The sequence below is a fragment of the Orycteropus afer genome, unplaced genomic scaffold (genome assembly GCF_000298275.1).
Source record: "Orycteropus afer afer isolate SDZICR_OR568_19922 unplaced genomic scaffold, OryAfe1.0 scaffold00048, whole genome shotgun sequence".
In the NCBI taxonomy this organism is placed as follows: domain Eukaryota; kingdom Metazoa; phylum Chordata; class Mammalia; order Tubulidentata; family Orycteropodidae; genus Orycteropus; species Orycteropus afer.
In genome coordinates, this window is record NW_006921635.1 from 3,064,777 (window position 1) to 3,082,707 (window position 17,931).

Sequence of the window (17,931 nt, forward strand, 5' to 3'; positions counted from 1 at the left end):
AAAGCACTGACTTCTCAGGTCCTCATTTTCTCTGTGAGTGAGACAGCTGCCTGCCCTCATGGAGTGACTAGGGGACAGAGAGAGTGACCCCAAGGCAGAGGGAGTGACCGCAGAGCATGCGGCATGACTGTGGGGCAGGGGGGGGTGACTGTGAGGCAAAGGGGTGACTGCAGGGCAGGAAGTGTGACTGTGGGGCAAGGGGAGTGATTGTGGGGCAGAGGGTGTGACTGTGGGGCAGGTGGAGTAACCGCGGGGCAGGGGGGGTGACTGTGAGACACGTGAGACATTTTATTATTTGCACTTTGCAAACCTTTGGGCACTGTGCATATGTAGGTCATTTTATAATAAAACCCAAACCAAACCAACTGCCTGTCAAGTCCAACTCATAGCAACCCTATAGAACATAGTACAACTGCCAACAGGGTGTTCAAGGCTGTCATTTTTTTTTTTAATTTTATTTTGATTTGGGTGAAGATTTACAGAGTAAATTCACTTTTCTTTCTTTTTTATTTTATTTTTTTATTTTTTTAGGATTTGGGTGAAGATTTACAGAGTAAATTCACTTTTCATACAGCAGTTCACATATACTTTGTCTCATGTCATTGACCAAAATTTACAATGCAACAGCTCCCCTCCCACTTCCTCCCCATAGTTACCTCTTCCCAGTGTCCATCCCTCCATACTCTCCTGCGCCCTGAGCTGTCTCCCTGTGCATAAGCAGCCCTTCCTTCTCCCATGATTGTTCTCTCCAGGGCGTGTGTCTACTTGAGGTAAATGTTTAACTCACTTGCCTATACTTTGTTTGGCTGGAAACCACAGTTGTGGGTTCAATTCCAGACCTGAAGGGCAGCTAGGGGCCATAGTCTCAGTGGTTCCACCAGGCTCTATTGGACCAGCAAACCTGGTCCCCACCTTCTTTTTTTTTTTTTTGCCTCCAAATGATTTTGAGTTTTGTTCCACATTGTTCTCCCTCTCTATGCAGGATCTCCTACATCCCTTCCAAGTGGATGACAGTGGTAAGGGCTGTCATTTTTATGGGAGCAGATCTCTAGATCTGTTCTTTTGTGGAGCTCCTGGTGGGTTTGAACTGCCGACTTTTCGGCCTAGTGTTCAATTGCTGTTCCACCAGGGTTCTTCGTAGTAATATTTTTAATCTTGGTGTTTGGGGTTTCCTTGGTTTGAATGCTAGATGTATTGAAAAAGCTTGGACTTTGGGATTGCACACCTCTGCTTGTCAGTTGAGTGACTTTAGGCAGCAGGTTATTTAAAATGAGGAAATTGTAGTTTGTGAGGCATTTCTTCACTTGTTAGGAAGGTATAATAATAATATTAGCTACTACATAGTATTGTGGGGCCCAAATGGGGTAATAATATGTATAAAAAATATCCCTAAATTATAAAGTTCTGTGTGTTTTGGTCTTCCCACATTGGGGAAAGAAGGGTATTTTCCACATGGGGGAGAAGGCCGTTTGTCTTACTTTCTGCCCAAAGCTCTTGATTCAGTGAGTACAAGCATGGAAAATTCAAATATGCTTAGGTTATTTGTGAACTAGGTTTCTGTTTTTTTTTTTTTTGTCATGTCTTTTCTGGAATTGATTAGCTTTATTGTGACATTAACTGGCCTTGAAATACTACACAGAGGTGTTACTTCTTGGTCATCATACTGGGTGGGTACAAACAGAGAGACCATCATTTGTTTCTTAGTGAATTGATTTTTTAAGCACGCCTGGCATGCCATTCATTAATAATGCATGAAGAAAATAATTAAATTGGAATATTTAAAAAAAAAAAACAAAAAACCCAGCAACATTGGTGGTGTTGTTCCTAATTCTTTTATTGAAACTAGACTTTTATTGAGACTGGACTACACTTTTCTCCTTCATTAAATCTTGGTCACGGTTCCCTGCTTTGGGTTTCAGGTAACTCAGGTGGACCAAGAGCCAGAGGAATTAAGATTGAAGGACAGAAGTTACAGAATTTGTCTGTGATCATTCTTAGGTTCACAGTAACCACATGCATCAGCATCTTAGGCTTCTAGCTGATCAAAGTTTTGTGAGTTTTTGATGTTGGTCTGTAGGGTTGACACTGGCTGAGGCTTTCCTCATGAGTTAGCCTTGTTGATTCTTATGGTGGTTTTCAGAATTTCCTTTAGGGAGTACTTGACCTGAACCCAAGTGAATTATTTAAAGAGAATTTATCTTTTCTTCTTGATTGTCACAAAAGCTTTTCTAGGGGCATCGCACCTCTTCTGGCTGTTTTCTTCTTACCTCCCTAGCCCATGATGCTTCGTAGTGTTAGACCGGGATAATGATAAGGGAAGACATAACCAGGTCTAAGGGCCATAGCTGTACTTAGCCTATCCCTGTACATTTTTGGAGGCAGCCTTTCTTGGCTGAGTCTAGAGGGATCATGCAGTCCATGTGGGTAAAGCAGTGGCAGGAGCAAATAACATGGCTTGAACCTTACCAGCAGTGTATGGTGAGGGTCTGGCAGTCCAGCAGTGACTTCCAACCTGGCTCTGGATCCGAACCCCTGCCCTGCTACCCTGGCCCTGTCCCAGCCCACTTCCTTCATTGCTCGTGGCAGCGCTGGTGATGGTGGAGGTCGTGAGGTGGAGGATTATAGTGGATTATAGCTAGGAGAGTTATGTTGTTATTGTTGTTAGGTGCCGTTGAGTCGGCCCCGACTCATAGCGACCCCTCCTTGGGTTTCCGAGGCAGTATCACTATGGAAGTAGATTGCCCAGTCTTCCTTCCGAGGAGTGGCTGGTGGGTTTGAACCGCCAGAATTCTGGTTAGCAGTTAAGTGCCTTTAGGCACTACACTACCAGAGCTCCTTAGGAGGGTTATAGTGGTCATGATTGTCAACCCCTGTCTTTAGGTACACAGTGGTCCTTTCTCCATGGATCAGAATCTGCCCCAAGCCACACAGTTTCCCCATGTGGAAAATACCCTTTATAAAACAAAACAAAAACCTTTTGTAACATTTTAGATCCTCTCAAGAACTGTGAAAATTGACAGAGTAAGGTTGTGATGCAGCTGCCTTGACTTGATTTCTGTTCAGTCTGAATATCTTTACAGAGAAAACTTCCATGGCCAGCTCCTTTGCTAATGCTTGCCCTTGCTTGTCAGAGATGGGAGGAGAGAGTGAGGCCATTGCTCCGAATTCCCGGCTCTCCTGATAGAGAAAAATGCAAAGCACAGTCATGTCACAGAGAGGCGCCAATACCATTCTTCCCTTTGAATTGTTGTTTTTAGGTGTTAGGCCTGGAACTATTCTCCATATTCCAAAATCCCAAGGTCTCCCTGCATCCCTTTTCTGTGGAGGCAAGGATTGTTGTTGTTGTTGTTGTTATGTGCCATCAAGTTGCCCTTGACTCATAGCCACCCCTCCTTGGGTTTCCGAGGCAGTATAACTACGGAAGTAGATTGCCCAACCTTCCTTCTGAGGAGTGGCTGGTGGGTTTGATCTGCCAGACTTCTTGTTAGCAGTGAAGTGCCTTAGGCACTGCTACCAGAGCTCCTTGGGGGCAAAGATAGTAGTCAAGTTGTCAGTCCCTGGAGAAGGACATCCTGCTTGGTAAAGAAGAGGGTTGTGGAAGAGGACGCCCCTCAATGAGGTGGATGGTCTCAAACACAGCAGCGGTTGTGAGGATGGTGCAGGACCAGGCTGTGTTTCATGCTGTTGGACATAGGTTGCTGTCAGTCGGAACCGACTGGACGACACCTAACAACAACAGAGTAAAACAAGATGCTGTTTTGCCTGAGTCTGAAAGTTGTAGTTTCATACTTGATCTTGAGTGAATGAGAAGCATATCGTGTTTCTCTAGATGAACAAAAACAGTCTTCCTCCAGCATTTTCCAGATACAGTGTTACCTGACAGAGTTTGAACCTGCTTTTGTTGAACACCAGGCCTGGTGATCTGCTCCCGTAAAGACTGCAGCCTTTCTAGTGCTTTCTCGTGCTGTGGGGCCCTTCTGCTCTGTCGCGTGGGTTTGCTGTGAGTTAGAAATCAACTCAATGGCATCTGCCACCAGCAGCTTGTTTAAGATGTCCAACATAGTGAATTGCCTAATTCTTGGGATTTTTGAAATTCTGTATTTAAAAAGAAAAACAAACAAACAAACACCACCACAGCTAATACAGGTTTGTGGGGATGAAAATTCAGCAGTGTAGACACGAATGATGCAAAGTCCCACTTGAATGTGAAAGCCCCTCTCCCACCCCCGTTCAGTTTGATGCGAATCCCTTAGGAACCTTCCTCCGTGGACTGTGTGCTGTGTGGCTGTGTGGTCTTAGACTGTCCTGAGCCGGTAATGTCACATACCACAGAGCAGAGTGCATCTGTCGCTGTCCTCAACTGCTGTCTTTAGGGTAGTAAACTGCTTTTAAATCCACCTCAGCGGCATCTTCTTGTTTCCAATATTCAGATCTTTTCAGGTTTCTAGGTTCCGGGTGGAGATGGTTTCCTGTTGTATGTAAGGAAAAACAGACTGTGAAAGTTACTTCCATTATAACTGTTGTTTCTGCTTTCTTCCTATGAGAGATTCTAAAACCTTTCTGTTTTTCTCTCTGCAGATTTAATCCAGAGGCTGGCTTCATTATAGAAACACCCACAGTTGCATCAATGGTTGGGAAAAGATAGTGACCACAGGTGAAGGAAGAACACCTCTGACACAGTGAGGACAATGAGTGTGCTCAAACCAAGTGGGCTCAAGGCCCCCACCAAGATCCTTAAGCCGGGGAGCCCAGCCTTGAAGACTCCTGTTGCTGGTAATGCTTCATGCTCAGCCTGTTAAAACCACAAGTGAATTCTCATCATCTATGACTTTGTTAGAAAGCTGTCAATACACAACCCTGTAAAAATTCATGTTCTTGAAAAGAGTTGGAAAAAGTTTTAATTAAAAGACATAGAATTTTATGTCCCAAAGTCTTAATCAGTGAAGAGTTTACTTTTTTGTAGGTTGTCTTTTTATTTAATTTAGTTGATTCGGTGCAAGTTGCTATGCTAGTTTTCCAGTTAAGTGCTTCAGTATTCAGCCTTTAAAATGTTAAGCTATTTCTTTAGTTTCTTTCTGCCATCTGGCTCCCTCATCAAAACCTTCCTTCTTGAGGTTTAGAGATAACTAGAGAGAAGAAAGTCTAATCTGGCTTAAAAGATTTCATGACACTAATTGATCTGAAGGTGGTGTCTCCAGCCTGACTCAGTGAGGGAACCTTTCCCAAACATTGTATAGGTGGACTCCTGCTCTTGGTTGCCACCAGCCATCTACTCCTCATCTGTTCTCCACCTCCTCATCCGCCATTTTAACAGGAGAGAGGGCATCTCAGGGTTGCTTTGACAGACTCTTTAGGTGATTCTTATGCTATTAGATCCCTTCCTAATGCTGCTAGCATTGCAGACACTTGGGGACCCACTACTGTATATAAAAGCCAACAGTGTTTTTTCAGGTTCTTCTGTGAAGACACTCATTGGTCCTCCACGATGGCAGAGATCTGTTTTTTCCCACTGCTGCTATGTCCTCCATACCTAGAACACGGCCGGGCATACAACAAAAGCAGAGTAAATAGTTGTTGAATGAATGGAGATCCAAGTTACATACATTTTATGTGTCATGATAAAACTGAGTTTTTATCAGAAAGGCTGTAAAACATCTTAGATGAGGGGAAAGCTTTACTGTCAAGAAGTAGATGTATTTCAGGGCCGATTAGCCTTGAAACAGGACAAAATTGCTGTCCCCTATTCTCTTTTTCCTAAAACCCTGTTCCTCTTTTTAGGACTCCTTCCAGTGCCAACTCTTCATCAAGCCTTTGCACGCACCACCCCCATTTAGAATTAGAATCGTCTCTGTTTTCACTTTCAGCATGTTTTATGCACACCCCTTAGCATATAAAATCCTTGGGTCCAGGGATCATGAAGAAGCCAACCCCGTGTCCCCAGCAGTGGGTAGCACACTCTGGACATTTTTTGCAGAGTAAAGTAACTCATTAAGAGTTACAGAAGGAAATCATTGCCAAGGAATTCAAGGCATTTTTACAGGGATTGTTTTCCAGAGAGTCATGTTTACATCGGCCTGTGAAAAAGAATCAGAGATGGACAAAGCTAGAACAGATTCTGAAACTCTGACCAGGCTGGCCTCAGGGTTTGGCAGGTTATCTGTTCTGTCAGAGAACTTCTGTTCTTTTCTGAGAAACATCCACAGGTGTAAACACCAAAATCTCTTTTTTATGGGTTGGTTAAAGAGATGTTTTGGGCCTGGTCTAGGCCAGCTGGACTGTGTTCCCCCCATCTTTGCATGGTTTATTTCCTTTTGTCAGTGAGGGCTCAGGCCAGATGTCACCTCCTCCAGGAAGCCACCCCGGCTCTGTCTCTTCTATAGCCCTTAGATCTGAAATTACCTGGTGCATCTCTGTATTGTGTGTCTCCTACTTCTAGACTCTTAAGCACTATGAGGGCATGGACTATGCTGTCTTGCTTTGTCCTCTGGCCCAGAGCACTGCCTGGGAGTGGTTCTGGAGTGGTAGGAGTTCAGTAAACATGTGCAGGGTAAATATATACCATATTTTATTTAATCTTCATTTTAAACAACCCGTAAGATATTTTTGTCCCTTTACAGATGAAGAAATTAAATTCAGAGAGGTTGTTCGACATTCTGAGATCATGCTATGACTAGTAAACAGTAGAGGGATTGAGAATGTGGGCTTTGCAAATTTATACTATATACTTAATATGTGTTACATGGATGCATGAATGAATTTCCATGATAAATATCACATTCCTGGCAAAATAAATTTTCTGTCTTTACCATCGGATAGAAAGTGCTCAGACTTACGTTGCCTTCACAGGGAGTTAGGCCAGTTGCTGCCTTTTCTTTCCTTTGCTGTGATTTCTACCTCTGCTAGCAAAGGAGTAGGGTTTGTCTGGCCTTCTGGGAGTAGTGATGGTGAATCCCTCCTTCATCAAGCCTGATAGTGCATCTCTGTGGTTTCCAGGTCCTGGTTTGTCAACTTCGGTTGTGAAGCCCATCTTGGTGAACGTGGATGGCTGCTTGCTTATGACGTTCTGGGTCGGGGTGGAATGAAGAATTAAGTCAGACCTATGTTATGAACTCGGGGAAAAGGACTATTACATATATGTTGTTGTTGTTATGTGCTGCTGAGTCGGACCCGACTCATAACAACCCCTTCTTGGGTTAATTTTTATTGTGATTTGCGTGAAAGTTTACAGAGCAAATTCACTTTCCGTACAGCAGCTCACATACGCTTTGTCTCATGACATTGAGTGCAATCTCCCACAGTGCAACAGCTCCCTTCCCGCTTCCTCCCAATAGTCATCTCTTCCCTGTGTCCATCCCTCCATGCATTCCTGCCCCCTGAGCTGTCTCCCTGTGCATACACAGCCCTTCTATTTTCCTGTGATTGATCTCTCCAAGGACTGTATCTGCCTCATGTGAATGTTCAGCTCCTATGCCTATCTTTTGTTTGGCCGGAAGCCACAGGAGTGGGTTCAATTTCAGGCTTGAAGGGCAGTAGAGGCCATAGTCTCAGGGGTTTCACCAGGCTCTATCAGACCAGCAAACCTAGTCCTCCCCTTTTTCTTTCTTTTTTTTTAATGATTTTGAGTTTTGTTCCACATTGTTCTCCCACTCTATCCAGGATGTCCTACATAGATCCCCCTCTGAGTGGTTGACAGTGGTAGCCGGGCACCATGGTGTACCAGTCCCTTGGACTAATTGTTTCCATGAATCTTTGATTTTCTTCATTCTCCTTTGCTCTGGACGAGGAGAGACCCATCATTGCATCTAAATGGCCACTTGCAAGCTTTTAAGATCCCAGTCACTACTTGTCGAAGTAGGATGTGGAACAGTGTTTTGTGTAGTATGTTATGCCAATTGAGCTTGATGTCCCCTGTGACTATGGTCCTGAGCCCACAGGTGAAAAGGACTAATTTTGTCTTGCTTTGACTTCTTCCCACCCTAATTGCAAATAAGCAATAAATGTCATCAATTCAGTGCATGTGACAGCATTGAATGTACTTCTTGCCTCCTGCTCAAAACCAAAGCAAACCAACCAACCAACCAACCAAACAAACAGAAAAACCAGAAAGTGAAAACACCTCCAGAAAAGCTGTGACTAGTTCTGTGCTGTTGGCTTTCTCTGGCTTGTTTTCCTTTGAGTTGGGATTGTCTGCCTGAATGTGAAGTTGAGTCTGTTCTGATTCTTTTTTCTGTTTTCAGTTATAGCTCCGGTAGACAAAGCAATATCCAGTGAGAAAGCATCGAGCACTCCCTCCTCTGAGGCACAAGAGGAATTTGTGGATGACTTCCGAGTTGGGGAGCGAGTTTGGGTAAATGGGAATAAGCCTGGATTTATACAGTTTCTTGGCGAAACCCAGTTTGCACCAGGCCAGTGGGCCGGAATTGTTTTAGATGAACCCATAGGCAAAAATGATGGCTCAGTGGCAGGGGTTCGGTATTTTCAGTGTGAACCTTTAAAGGGCATATTTACCCGACCTTCAAAGTTATCAAGGAAGGGACAAGCAGCAGATGAAGCCAACGGCTTGCAGACAGCTCATGCTTCCAGAGCTACTTCACCTCTGTCCACCTCTGCAGCCAACATGGTGTCCTCCTCGCCGGCAACGCCTTCAACCATTCCCCAGAAATCATCCCAGCCTACAGCCAAGGAGCCTTCAGCTACGCCTCAGGTCAGCAACCTTACAAAAACCGCCAGCGAATCTGTCTCCAACCTTTCAGAAGCTGGCTCCATCAAGAAAGGAGAGCGAGAGCTCAGAATCGGAGACCGAGTGCTGGTGAGTACAGAGACTCTCAGAGTCACTGTGTGCACTGAGTGGTTGGAATACACACTGTGTCCTGGAGGGAAAGCCATACATTTCTAGACACTCTAAGTAGCTTTTGCAGTTGTTCAGTTTATGCATAAACATGCAACCACATAGAAACTAGCTGTGCAGTTTGGGTGTGATGTGAGCGTAGACCTGTGATGATAGGCTCTAGTTTTATCTACCACCTTAGCCAGATTGAGTGTCAATGTTTAGGCACCCATGTTTAAGAAAATGTGCTTAGAGATATGTTTGTGAAAGCTTTAATGTAATTTTTTTAATGGGGTCTTTTTTTTTCTTTTATACTTGTTGTTACTGAGAAATTATACATGTAGAAATTCACAATTTTTGCATTAGAATTTCTACATGCACAATTCAGTGACCTTGATTATATTCTTTGTGTGGAACCATTTTCACCCTTCTTTTCTGGGTTGTTGTCTCTTCGTTAACATAAATTCATAGTCTCCTAAGTTTCCTATCTAATCTTTTGAGTTACTGTTTTCAGTTTGATCCCATTTAGGTAAGTCTAAGAGCACAGTGTTCAAGGCAGACATGTTTACTAGTTAAGGTAAACTATTGCTTGGTGTTAAAGAAGACTACAGGGGATATTTTTGGTTTAAGGTTTAAAGATGATCTCAGGGCAGTCGTTTCAGGGGTTCATCCACCTTCCATGGTCCAGAAAGTCTGCAGCCCATGAGAATGTGAAATTCTGTTCTGCATTTTCCCCCTTTTGCACAGGATCCTGCTGTTGAATCTTTGATCAATGTTTTCTAATTTTCAGTTGTTGCTTTAGGGATCGTGTGTGGGTGTGTATAAAGTCCTGCTTCTTACTCTACTCACCCTGGGAACACTCAGACCTGCTCATTGCAATGGAGGAGGCTGCTTCAGGATTCCTGGTCCTTTGAAATGATCACATTTAGGTCTAGGAAGAGGAAGGCCATGTGTGGTGTTACTGTGTTACTAATAAGCAGGAAAAGTGAGCTACAAGGCGTACATGCTGTACATTGGGAGCTCTGAATTTATAACACAGTGATGGGTTTGCCAGTGTTGTGTATAAGAAAACGGCAGCGTAGCACAGTGCTGAAGAACATAGCTGGAATCCCTGCTTTGCCTTTGTGGCCTCAGGCAAGTTACTGAACTGGTCACTTTCCTCAGCTGAAGATGTGGTTAGTTCTAGTCCTGAGCTCATAGAATTGTTTTAGGATCACATGAGATTGTGCATACAAACTCCCCAGCAGAGTGCCCAGCTTATGGCAAACCCTCAAGACATGGTGTCTGTTTTTCACACTGTTGGAAGTAAGGTACCATTTTGATGAAATATTTGAAGCTTCGCTATTTCACTCTCTTCTACACTTTCATCAGTTCCGTTCAGGGCATGCAGGACGTCATCAGCACTCTCTAACTCTGTTCTCTTTCAGTTTTCTTTATTGGATTCGTTGGCTCTTACGCTCGGCAGGGCCCAGTGACTGTCAGTGATATGACGGGAAAATGGGAATGAGTGCACCATGAGTCCCGTTTAATGTTTCATCACTGACGGTGTGTGCCTCCAGGTCACTGACAATAACACCGACTCTCCCAGACAAAGAGGTGTATTTGCAATTGAAACTTAGATTCCCTTTTCTAATTACAATAGTCATAAACTACATAATCAATACATAATACAATAATCATAAATTAGTTTTCCAATTACAATAATCATAAATGTCAAAGGACAGTGCTTGAGAACTTAGCACATCCTGATGAAAACATGGTCCGTCCGTGCTGTGCTCCTGGCTCCACTGTTCCCATTTAGCTGACACTCAGTTGCTGCACCAGCTAGATTTGGGCACTACTGCTCTTTTGTTGCAACAAAGATTTCTTGTTTTTTGATTTGCTGTCATGAATGTTCTTTTAAAATTTTGTGTCAATTACCAGGATAAACATTTTTAAGACTTATGGTACAGATTTGCTAGTAAGCTTTGGTTAAATCAGAGGCCTGTTAAACTGAAGATTATGGGCATTGCCCTTTCTGTGGCTTAGCCTCCTCCTCTTTCCCATTCACGAAAGCATACGGCACATTTTCAAAACCAGAGCTCTGCCTCAAGCCAGGCTGAGGAACAGCTGATTCAGTGCTAGTCAGGTGGGGTGCTGCTGGGCCCCGTAGAGATGTGATGTGAGCAGCTCAGGATGGCTCCGCTTCTAACCGAAGGCTTCCGTGAGGAAGTCCTGAGAAAGTGAGACCTGAGGGAGAGCAGGAGTGGGCTAGGCAGAAGGAAGTGGTGGTGGGGAAAGGAAACTTCTGGAAGAGGGAAGAGCAGGTGTAAACTCACTGAGATGGGCAGGAGTTTGAGGATGAGGCCAATGCGTGTCCCCAAGTGCAGTGAGTGGGTGGGAGGAGATGTGAGAGGGGTCTGCAGAGACTGGTGACAGAGGACATGAGGGCAGTTGTGGTAAGGGTTTTGGTTTTGGCCTTAAGAGTAATAAGTGTAGTCACAGGGGACATCAAGCTCAATTGGCATGACATACTACATAATACTACATTATTCCACCTCCTACTTTGGTGAGTAGCAACTGGGATCTCAAAAGCTTGCAAGCAGCCATCTAGATACAATGATGGGTCTCTCCTTATCCAGAACAAAGAAGAATGAAGAAAACCAAAGATTCATGGAATCAATTAGTTCAAGTGACTGGTAGACCATGCGATCCTCAGCCTATACAACTATGAGACCAGAAGAACTAGATGGTACCTGGCTACCACCATCAACCACTCAGAAGGGGATCTATGGAGGAGATCCTGGATAGAGAGGGAGAACAATGTGGAACAAACTCAAAATCATTTGGGGAATGAAAAGGGGGGAGGTCAGGTTTGCTGGTCTGATAGAGCCTGGTGGAACCACTGAAACTATGGCCCCTAGCTGCCTTTCAGGTCTGGAATTGAACTCACACCTATGGCTTCCAGCCAAACAAAAGACAGGCATATGAATTGAACATGTACCTGAGGTAGATATACTCCTTGGAGAGAACAATCATGAGAGAAGGGAAGGCTGTGTATGCACAGAGAGACAGCTCAGGGGGCAGGAGTGCATGGAGGGATGGACACAGGGAAGAAGTAACTATGGGGAGGAAGTGGGAGGGGAGCTGTTGCATTGGAGTAAATTGTAGTCAATGTCATGAGACAACGTGTGTGTAAACTGCTGTATGGAAAGTGAATTTGCTCTCTAAACTTTCATCCAAATCGCAATAGAAAAAAAAAAAAGGAGCAATGAGTGAAGAGAGATGTGATTAGATCTAAATTTTGGAATGATCACTCTGACTGCTTTGTAAGGAAAGAAGTAGAGGTTGGTGAGGCGGTTGGGGTGACCAGTCTGCTTATGTAGGTGGATATTGAAGGTGAATAGAGCCATTTTGCTGATGGTGGACGAGGACGGGGTCTAGGGAAGATGTTTTCTTTCTAGAGAGTGGATTGTTTCTGTCCTGCCTCAATGGTCTAGACTGAGACAGAGGCTGAAGCACTTGGTGGAGAATCTCTGCTGGAGTGAGGCTCCTGGGGAGGCGGGAGGGGATGGCCTCTCACCCACATAGAGGGTTGGCCTTGGAGGGAGGCAGGGAGGCTTCCTCTCCTTTAACAGGAAGGTGGAGGGACAGTGGGATCCCTGCATGGTGTGAGCGGCCAACATGCTCAGCTGCTGACCAAAAGGTTAGAGGGTCGGGTCTACCCAGACGTGCTCCAACAAAAGGCCTGGACATCCCCTTCCAAAAGGTCAGCCCTCAAAACCCCTGTGACACACACTTCTACTCTGATGTGCATGGGGTCGTCATGAGTCAAGGTCAACCTGAGGGCAAGTGATTCTTTTTAGAAGAGGGGGTCTGAGATGAGGTTGCTTTATAGAGGTTTGAATGGCTCATTTGTAGGAAATTTTAAATTCGGTTTTAAAAATGCATATTTGGAAAGAATTTAAGTTAATTTGAATCTGTAAAATAAGAACAGTGTGTTAAGGAGGAAGTGATGTTATTTACTGCCTTTGGTTAGTACTTCTGGAAAGAATCCCAGGAGGACTGCGGAGTCACAGTGTTGTAGAGCTGGGACGGAAAGGCTCTTTCTTTATGTCACCACATGCCTCAGACTGCTGAGTGTCCTGAAGCCCAGAGGAGAGCAGTGACTTGCCTCAGGCCACGTGACTTCACCCATGTGTCATGTGTCCTCTTAGTCCCAATGCCTTGTTTTCCTATCTGCTTTCACATGCTGCCCTATTGACTAGAAATCTTTGATTTAGAAATAGAAAGCATTTTGACTTCAAAATTACTTAAAGAAATTAGATTTAGAACTCTGAAATACCTCATTTGGGATTTTCTTAATTAAGATAGTACTGGTGGATGGTAAAAGTGCTTCCAGACTCAACTCTGTGACGATTGGCCCAGAGTTTTCCCAGAGTCCCACCCAGGTGCCTGATGTGGTCAAAGCAGGTAGGGGGTCTAGCCTGCCTGCTCATGCACTTGGGCCCTCTCTTTCCGTAGCTTCTGTTCTTGAAAGAGGGTAGGAGAGGGGATTTCTACAGTAGGAAAGATATATGGAGCTCTGGTGGCACAGTGGTTAGACCATTGTGCTGCTAACCCAAAGGTCAGCAGTTCAAATCCACCAGGCGCTCTGTAAAGATTTACAGCCTTGGTACCCTATTACTCTGTCCTAAAGGGTCTTTGTAAGTCAGAATGAACTTGGTGGCTGTGGGTTTGGTTTTTGGTTAATTTGGTTTTTGGCTAGCTGACTTTCTATGATCCAAATAACAGCTCCTGAGTCAAGGGAGTGTAAAACACTCATCTCTTGAGGAAGCAGCCAGGGAGCTTGGAGAAGGCTCCCCCTTGTCATTCCTATCCACCCCCTCACCCCCCATGCACGTTGTCTTCAGTGGGAAGGAGAGTGATAGGTATTATGGGAATACATTGTCATTACCAAATGTTACAGATTCAGTCGACCCCTAAAGAATTAGCTGTAAAGTGAGTTGTGCAGAGTTTTGTGATAATCTCAAGACCCAGTGAGTGGCGGAAGATTGCTAATAACAGACATATCTCCACCTGACATCTCTCTGGTCTCTCTGGTTTTCCACTGGTTCTCATAAATGGTGTCTCTCTGACGCTTCCTTGCGGTGGTTTGACTCTCTGAGAGAGACCTGTTCCCAGGCTGGGATCCCTGGTAACTAAGGCCTCTGAGGTGGTCTCATTGCCATCTTGTAGCTCTGGTGTTCTCAGGTGCATCTGATGTGGCAGGCGGTGAGTTCAGGTGCTGCAGAGACTTGGCAGGGGTCCAGCTCTTCTGTTTCTGTGTGGTGTGTCCATGTCAGCAACTCTGTGTCCTGTGTCTTAGCCTCTGACCACGTGTGAGGAGGAGGACTTCCCAACCTTTCATTTTAGCGTGGGAACTTGATCTTGCTGTGAGCTGCCCCCACAGCTCTCAGGCTGAGACTCTTGGAGCATTTTCTCTTGTTCTCAACACTTTCTGTAGATTTTTCTGAGACTGTGAAAGGGGCAAAAAGAAATCTTCCTGATACTGAAAATGTGTCTTTACTCACCAGTGTGTACAGAAAAGTACACAAAAGTGTGATGCTGGATGAAGTTTTATAAAGTGACCACCCCTATGTCCTAAGACCTAGGTCACGAGATAGAATGTTACCAGCAGTCAGAAGCCACCCTCCCGTGTCACCTCCTGCAGACACCTCTCTACTCAAGGGTAACCTTGTCTTTCAACCCTAAGATTTATTTAGCTTGTATTTGAACCTTCAGTAACTGCAGTTTTGTCCAGTATGTATTTATGTGGTGTGTTTTTCATTTGTTCAACATTGTTTTTGTGAGATTGATCTGTAACATGTGAATTTAAACCCCACACCCAGTGGAGTTTTATCATGACTGTATATACCATTTCACAATAGAGTCTTGTATGTTTTGCATATTTCCATGCTAGTAAATATAGCTTTTCATGGGGAAAAAAACCCAAGCTGCTGTGTAGCATTGCAATAGCCGTTTCCCACTTCCACCCCCAGACAATCACTGATCTGTTTTCTGTCTCCATAAATTTGCCCTTTTGGGCATTTCCTATAAATGGAATCATACTGTATGTAGATTTTTGTGTTTCCAACTTTCACTTAACATAATGTCGTCACGTTTTGGTACTTAGTGGGTTTGCATGGCTGAATATATTCCATTTTATGATACACTCAGACCTGTGAGAGCCAGAACTCAATGGAGCTGCCTTATTTTTCCAGGTCTTGTAGTAAGTTTTCTGCCTTTGAAAGGTGCAGTCTTACCACTTTTCTGTTGCTTGTTTCAGTAGGAAGTATTTGTTTTCCTTCTCTGATAGGTTTCCGCCTTCCACAGGTTCTGGCTTTCAGAGGTTTTATTGTCGGTACCACATTTTATCCATTCATCTATTAATTTATTTTTAATTTAAATTTTTGTTTAAAAAATTCATGCTCATAGTTTAAAATGTCAAGTTTTGAGGGTTTCAAGGATTATGTTAAGATATCAGACAATAGGTTGAGACTCACTGTCCCCTTGTTTCTTGGCATTCTTGGGGTCCCCGATCCTGAAGTGGTTAATGTACTTTGCAGAAGGGAAGATTAAACAGGACCAGGTAAGGTGCAAGTCAGGGATACTTTTTATATCTTTACAGGTCTGTTCAGAATTATGTAGTCCTTTTTCGCTTACCTGTTTGTTCTCGAGGGAGTTGGAGTTGAGAGTGAGGGAGTTGGAGTTGAGAGTATCTGTTACCATCCTCTGCTCTTGTGTATTAATGTTTAAGGGGAGTTACTTAACATCCCGTGTTACAGATTGAGAGACTCTTCCAAACAGCGTCAAAAAGCCAGCACTGCTTACTTAACCTAGAGGAAATAGACGCTGTCGTTAACCCCTCCAATTCGTTCAGGAAATATCCTGGGTGGCTGTTGTGTGCCACGTTTTGTTTTGGTGTTGGAGAACTTGTCTCATGGGCTTCCCATTGCTTTAAATGAACTCTAATGCCTTCCTAGCCTCTCTTCCGACCCCTTCTCCCTTTACTTGCCCCCTTTACTCCACTGGCGTCCTTACTGGTTCTTAAACACCCCTGTCTCCTTCCTACCTTTGCATTTGTCCTTCCTTCTGCTAGAGTGCCTGGCCCCTGGCTCTTCTGTGACCGTGGCCTTGTGTTCACTGAGTCCTGGCCTGAATAGCACCTTCTTGGGCATCCTTTCCCTGCCCCCAACTCAAGAACCCTCTGTAGCACTGTCACGTCACTCCGTTTTATTTCCTCTTCGTGCGCTTTCCTCTTTGATATGGTCATTTCCTTATCTGCATGATCATGATCTGCCTGCTCAGTGTCCACTTCTCCCGGACAAGAACCGAAGCCCCTGAAAATTGGGAAACCTCACTGTCTTATTCACTGTTGCCTCCCCAGCACTGAGGACAGTGCCTGGTGCATGGCAGGACTTGTACCATACACAGTTGATACTACTGAAAGATTTGGAACATAGTTGATACTTAGCAGAGATTTGGAAGGTTTTGAATACAGATGTCACATTGTATATCATGGATGAGGAGAAGTAAAATTGCGAAGTATCACTAGGGGTAGCCGTAGGACCAGTGAGTGAAAACTGGGGAGTGAAGAGTTACCTTTTTCTCAGAGAGCTGCCTGGGAGAGACACCCCAGCTGGCATGGCTCTCTGGTTAAGGTGCTACATACGAAGGACCCAGGCTGAGTCCTTCATTTTCAGGTGCTTGAGTTCTATGTCAGGACTGAATTTGTACTTGGTAAATACCAATTAGCTGTAATAAGCTACTTAACTTAGAACATGGCAGATAAGAAGCCACTTACCAAATCCTTGTGCTCACCAAGTTCCTGTGAACCATCTGTGTTACCTACCACTCACTGGACGTTCGTAGCTTTATAAGGCCAGTCCCCGTGAGATTAAATGGCTGGCTTAGGTCTTGATAATGAATATGTGGGAGAGTCCGGCCTGTTTCCTGGTCTCGGACCCAGTCATTAGCCTGTAGATGTGATCAGGGCTGTTTCACAGGAGCTTGTGGAAGGGTATTTGTCTCTTCTCACAGAACTCTCTTGAGACACTTAGCACGTTTTACCGTCATTATTTGTCTGAATGTCTCTGTCCTTCAACGTTGTTGTTGTTGTTATGTGCCATGGAGTCGGACCCGACTCAGAGCGACCCCTCCTTGGGTTTCCGAGGCAGTATCACTATGGAAGTAGATTACCCAACCTTCCTTCTGAGGAGTGGCTGGTGGATTTGAACCACCAGCCTTTTGGTTAGCAGTCAAGTGCCTTAGGCACTATGCTAGCATAACACTATATTCTCTTTATCTTCATACCCCAGGGGTCCAAGCATTCAAGAAGTGCTTGAATGAATTGAGTTGAATGAATAAATGAAACTTACAAACCTGAGATTTCCTGAAGCATGAAAATAGTGGCTAGGTTTTCCTGTTGTTGAGTTTCTCATTTAAATTGATTTTGTCTCCATTAGTGACTTGTAATTTTGACCCTGTTGGCCACGATGTCAGGAATTACATACTTGTTTGTATTCTCAGATTGAAAAAGATCCCTGGTTGCACGGTGGTTAAAGCGCTCAGCCATGAATCAGTAGGTCAGTGGTTCAAACCCACTAGCTGCCCTGCAGGAGAAAGATGTAGCAGTCTGCTTTTGTAAAGATTTACAGCCTTGGAAACAATTGCCCTATTGGGTTAGTACGAGTTGCAACTGACTCTATGGCAGTGGGTTAGTTATTCTAAAAGAAAATGAAAGTAATTATTTGTGTTTGCCAGGAGAATCTCTTTCTCTATGTGTGTGTGTGTGTGCGTGTGTGTGTATAAATTTTCCTTTTTGGTGCAATATACTTCTTTTTATATATTTTATTTTTATTGTTGAAACTGTACATGGCTGAACACAGCCCAGTTAGTTCTACAATTTTTACCTGTACATGTGCAATTCAGTGGCTTTTTTTTTTTTTCCTTTAATAATCTTGATATCTGCCCCTAGACTGTGGATTTCTTAGCTGAGACTTGGAAGTAGTGGCTTAGTGTGAGTGCACGCAGTAGCACGCTCTGGATTCTCTTGTGCCTGCGGCAAGTGAAACCATGCTGCA

General features: G+C 44.2%; 1 protein-coding gene across 1 annotated transcript in view; it reads left to right on the forward strand.

Moving 5' to 3' along the window:
• Positions 1-4,688: 4,688 nt before the first annotated feature.
• CLIP1 (CAP-Gly domain containing linker protein 1) overlaps positions 4,689-17,931 on the forward strand; it is a 101,971-nt gene continuing 88,728 nt past the window's right edge. Inside the window, exons 1-2 of the mRNA XM_042780582.1 lie at positions 4,689-4,773; positions 8,238-8,809. Of these exons, the coding sequence (XP_042636516.1) occupies positions 4,689-4,773; positions 8,238-8,809 (657 nt within the window). The remainder of the gene's footprint in view (positions 4,774-8,237; positions 8,810-17,931) is intronic.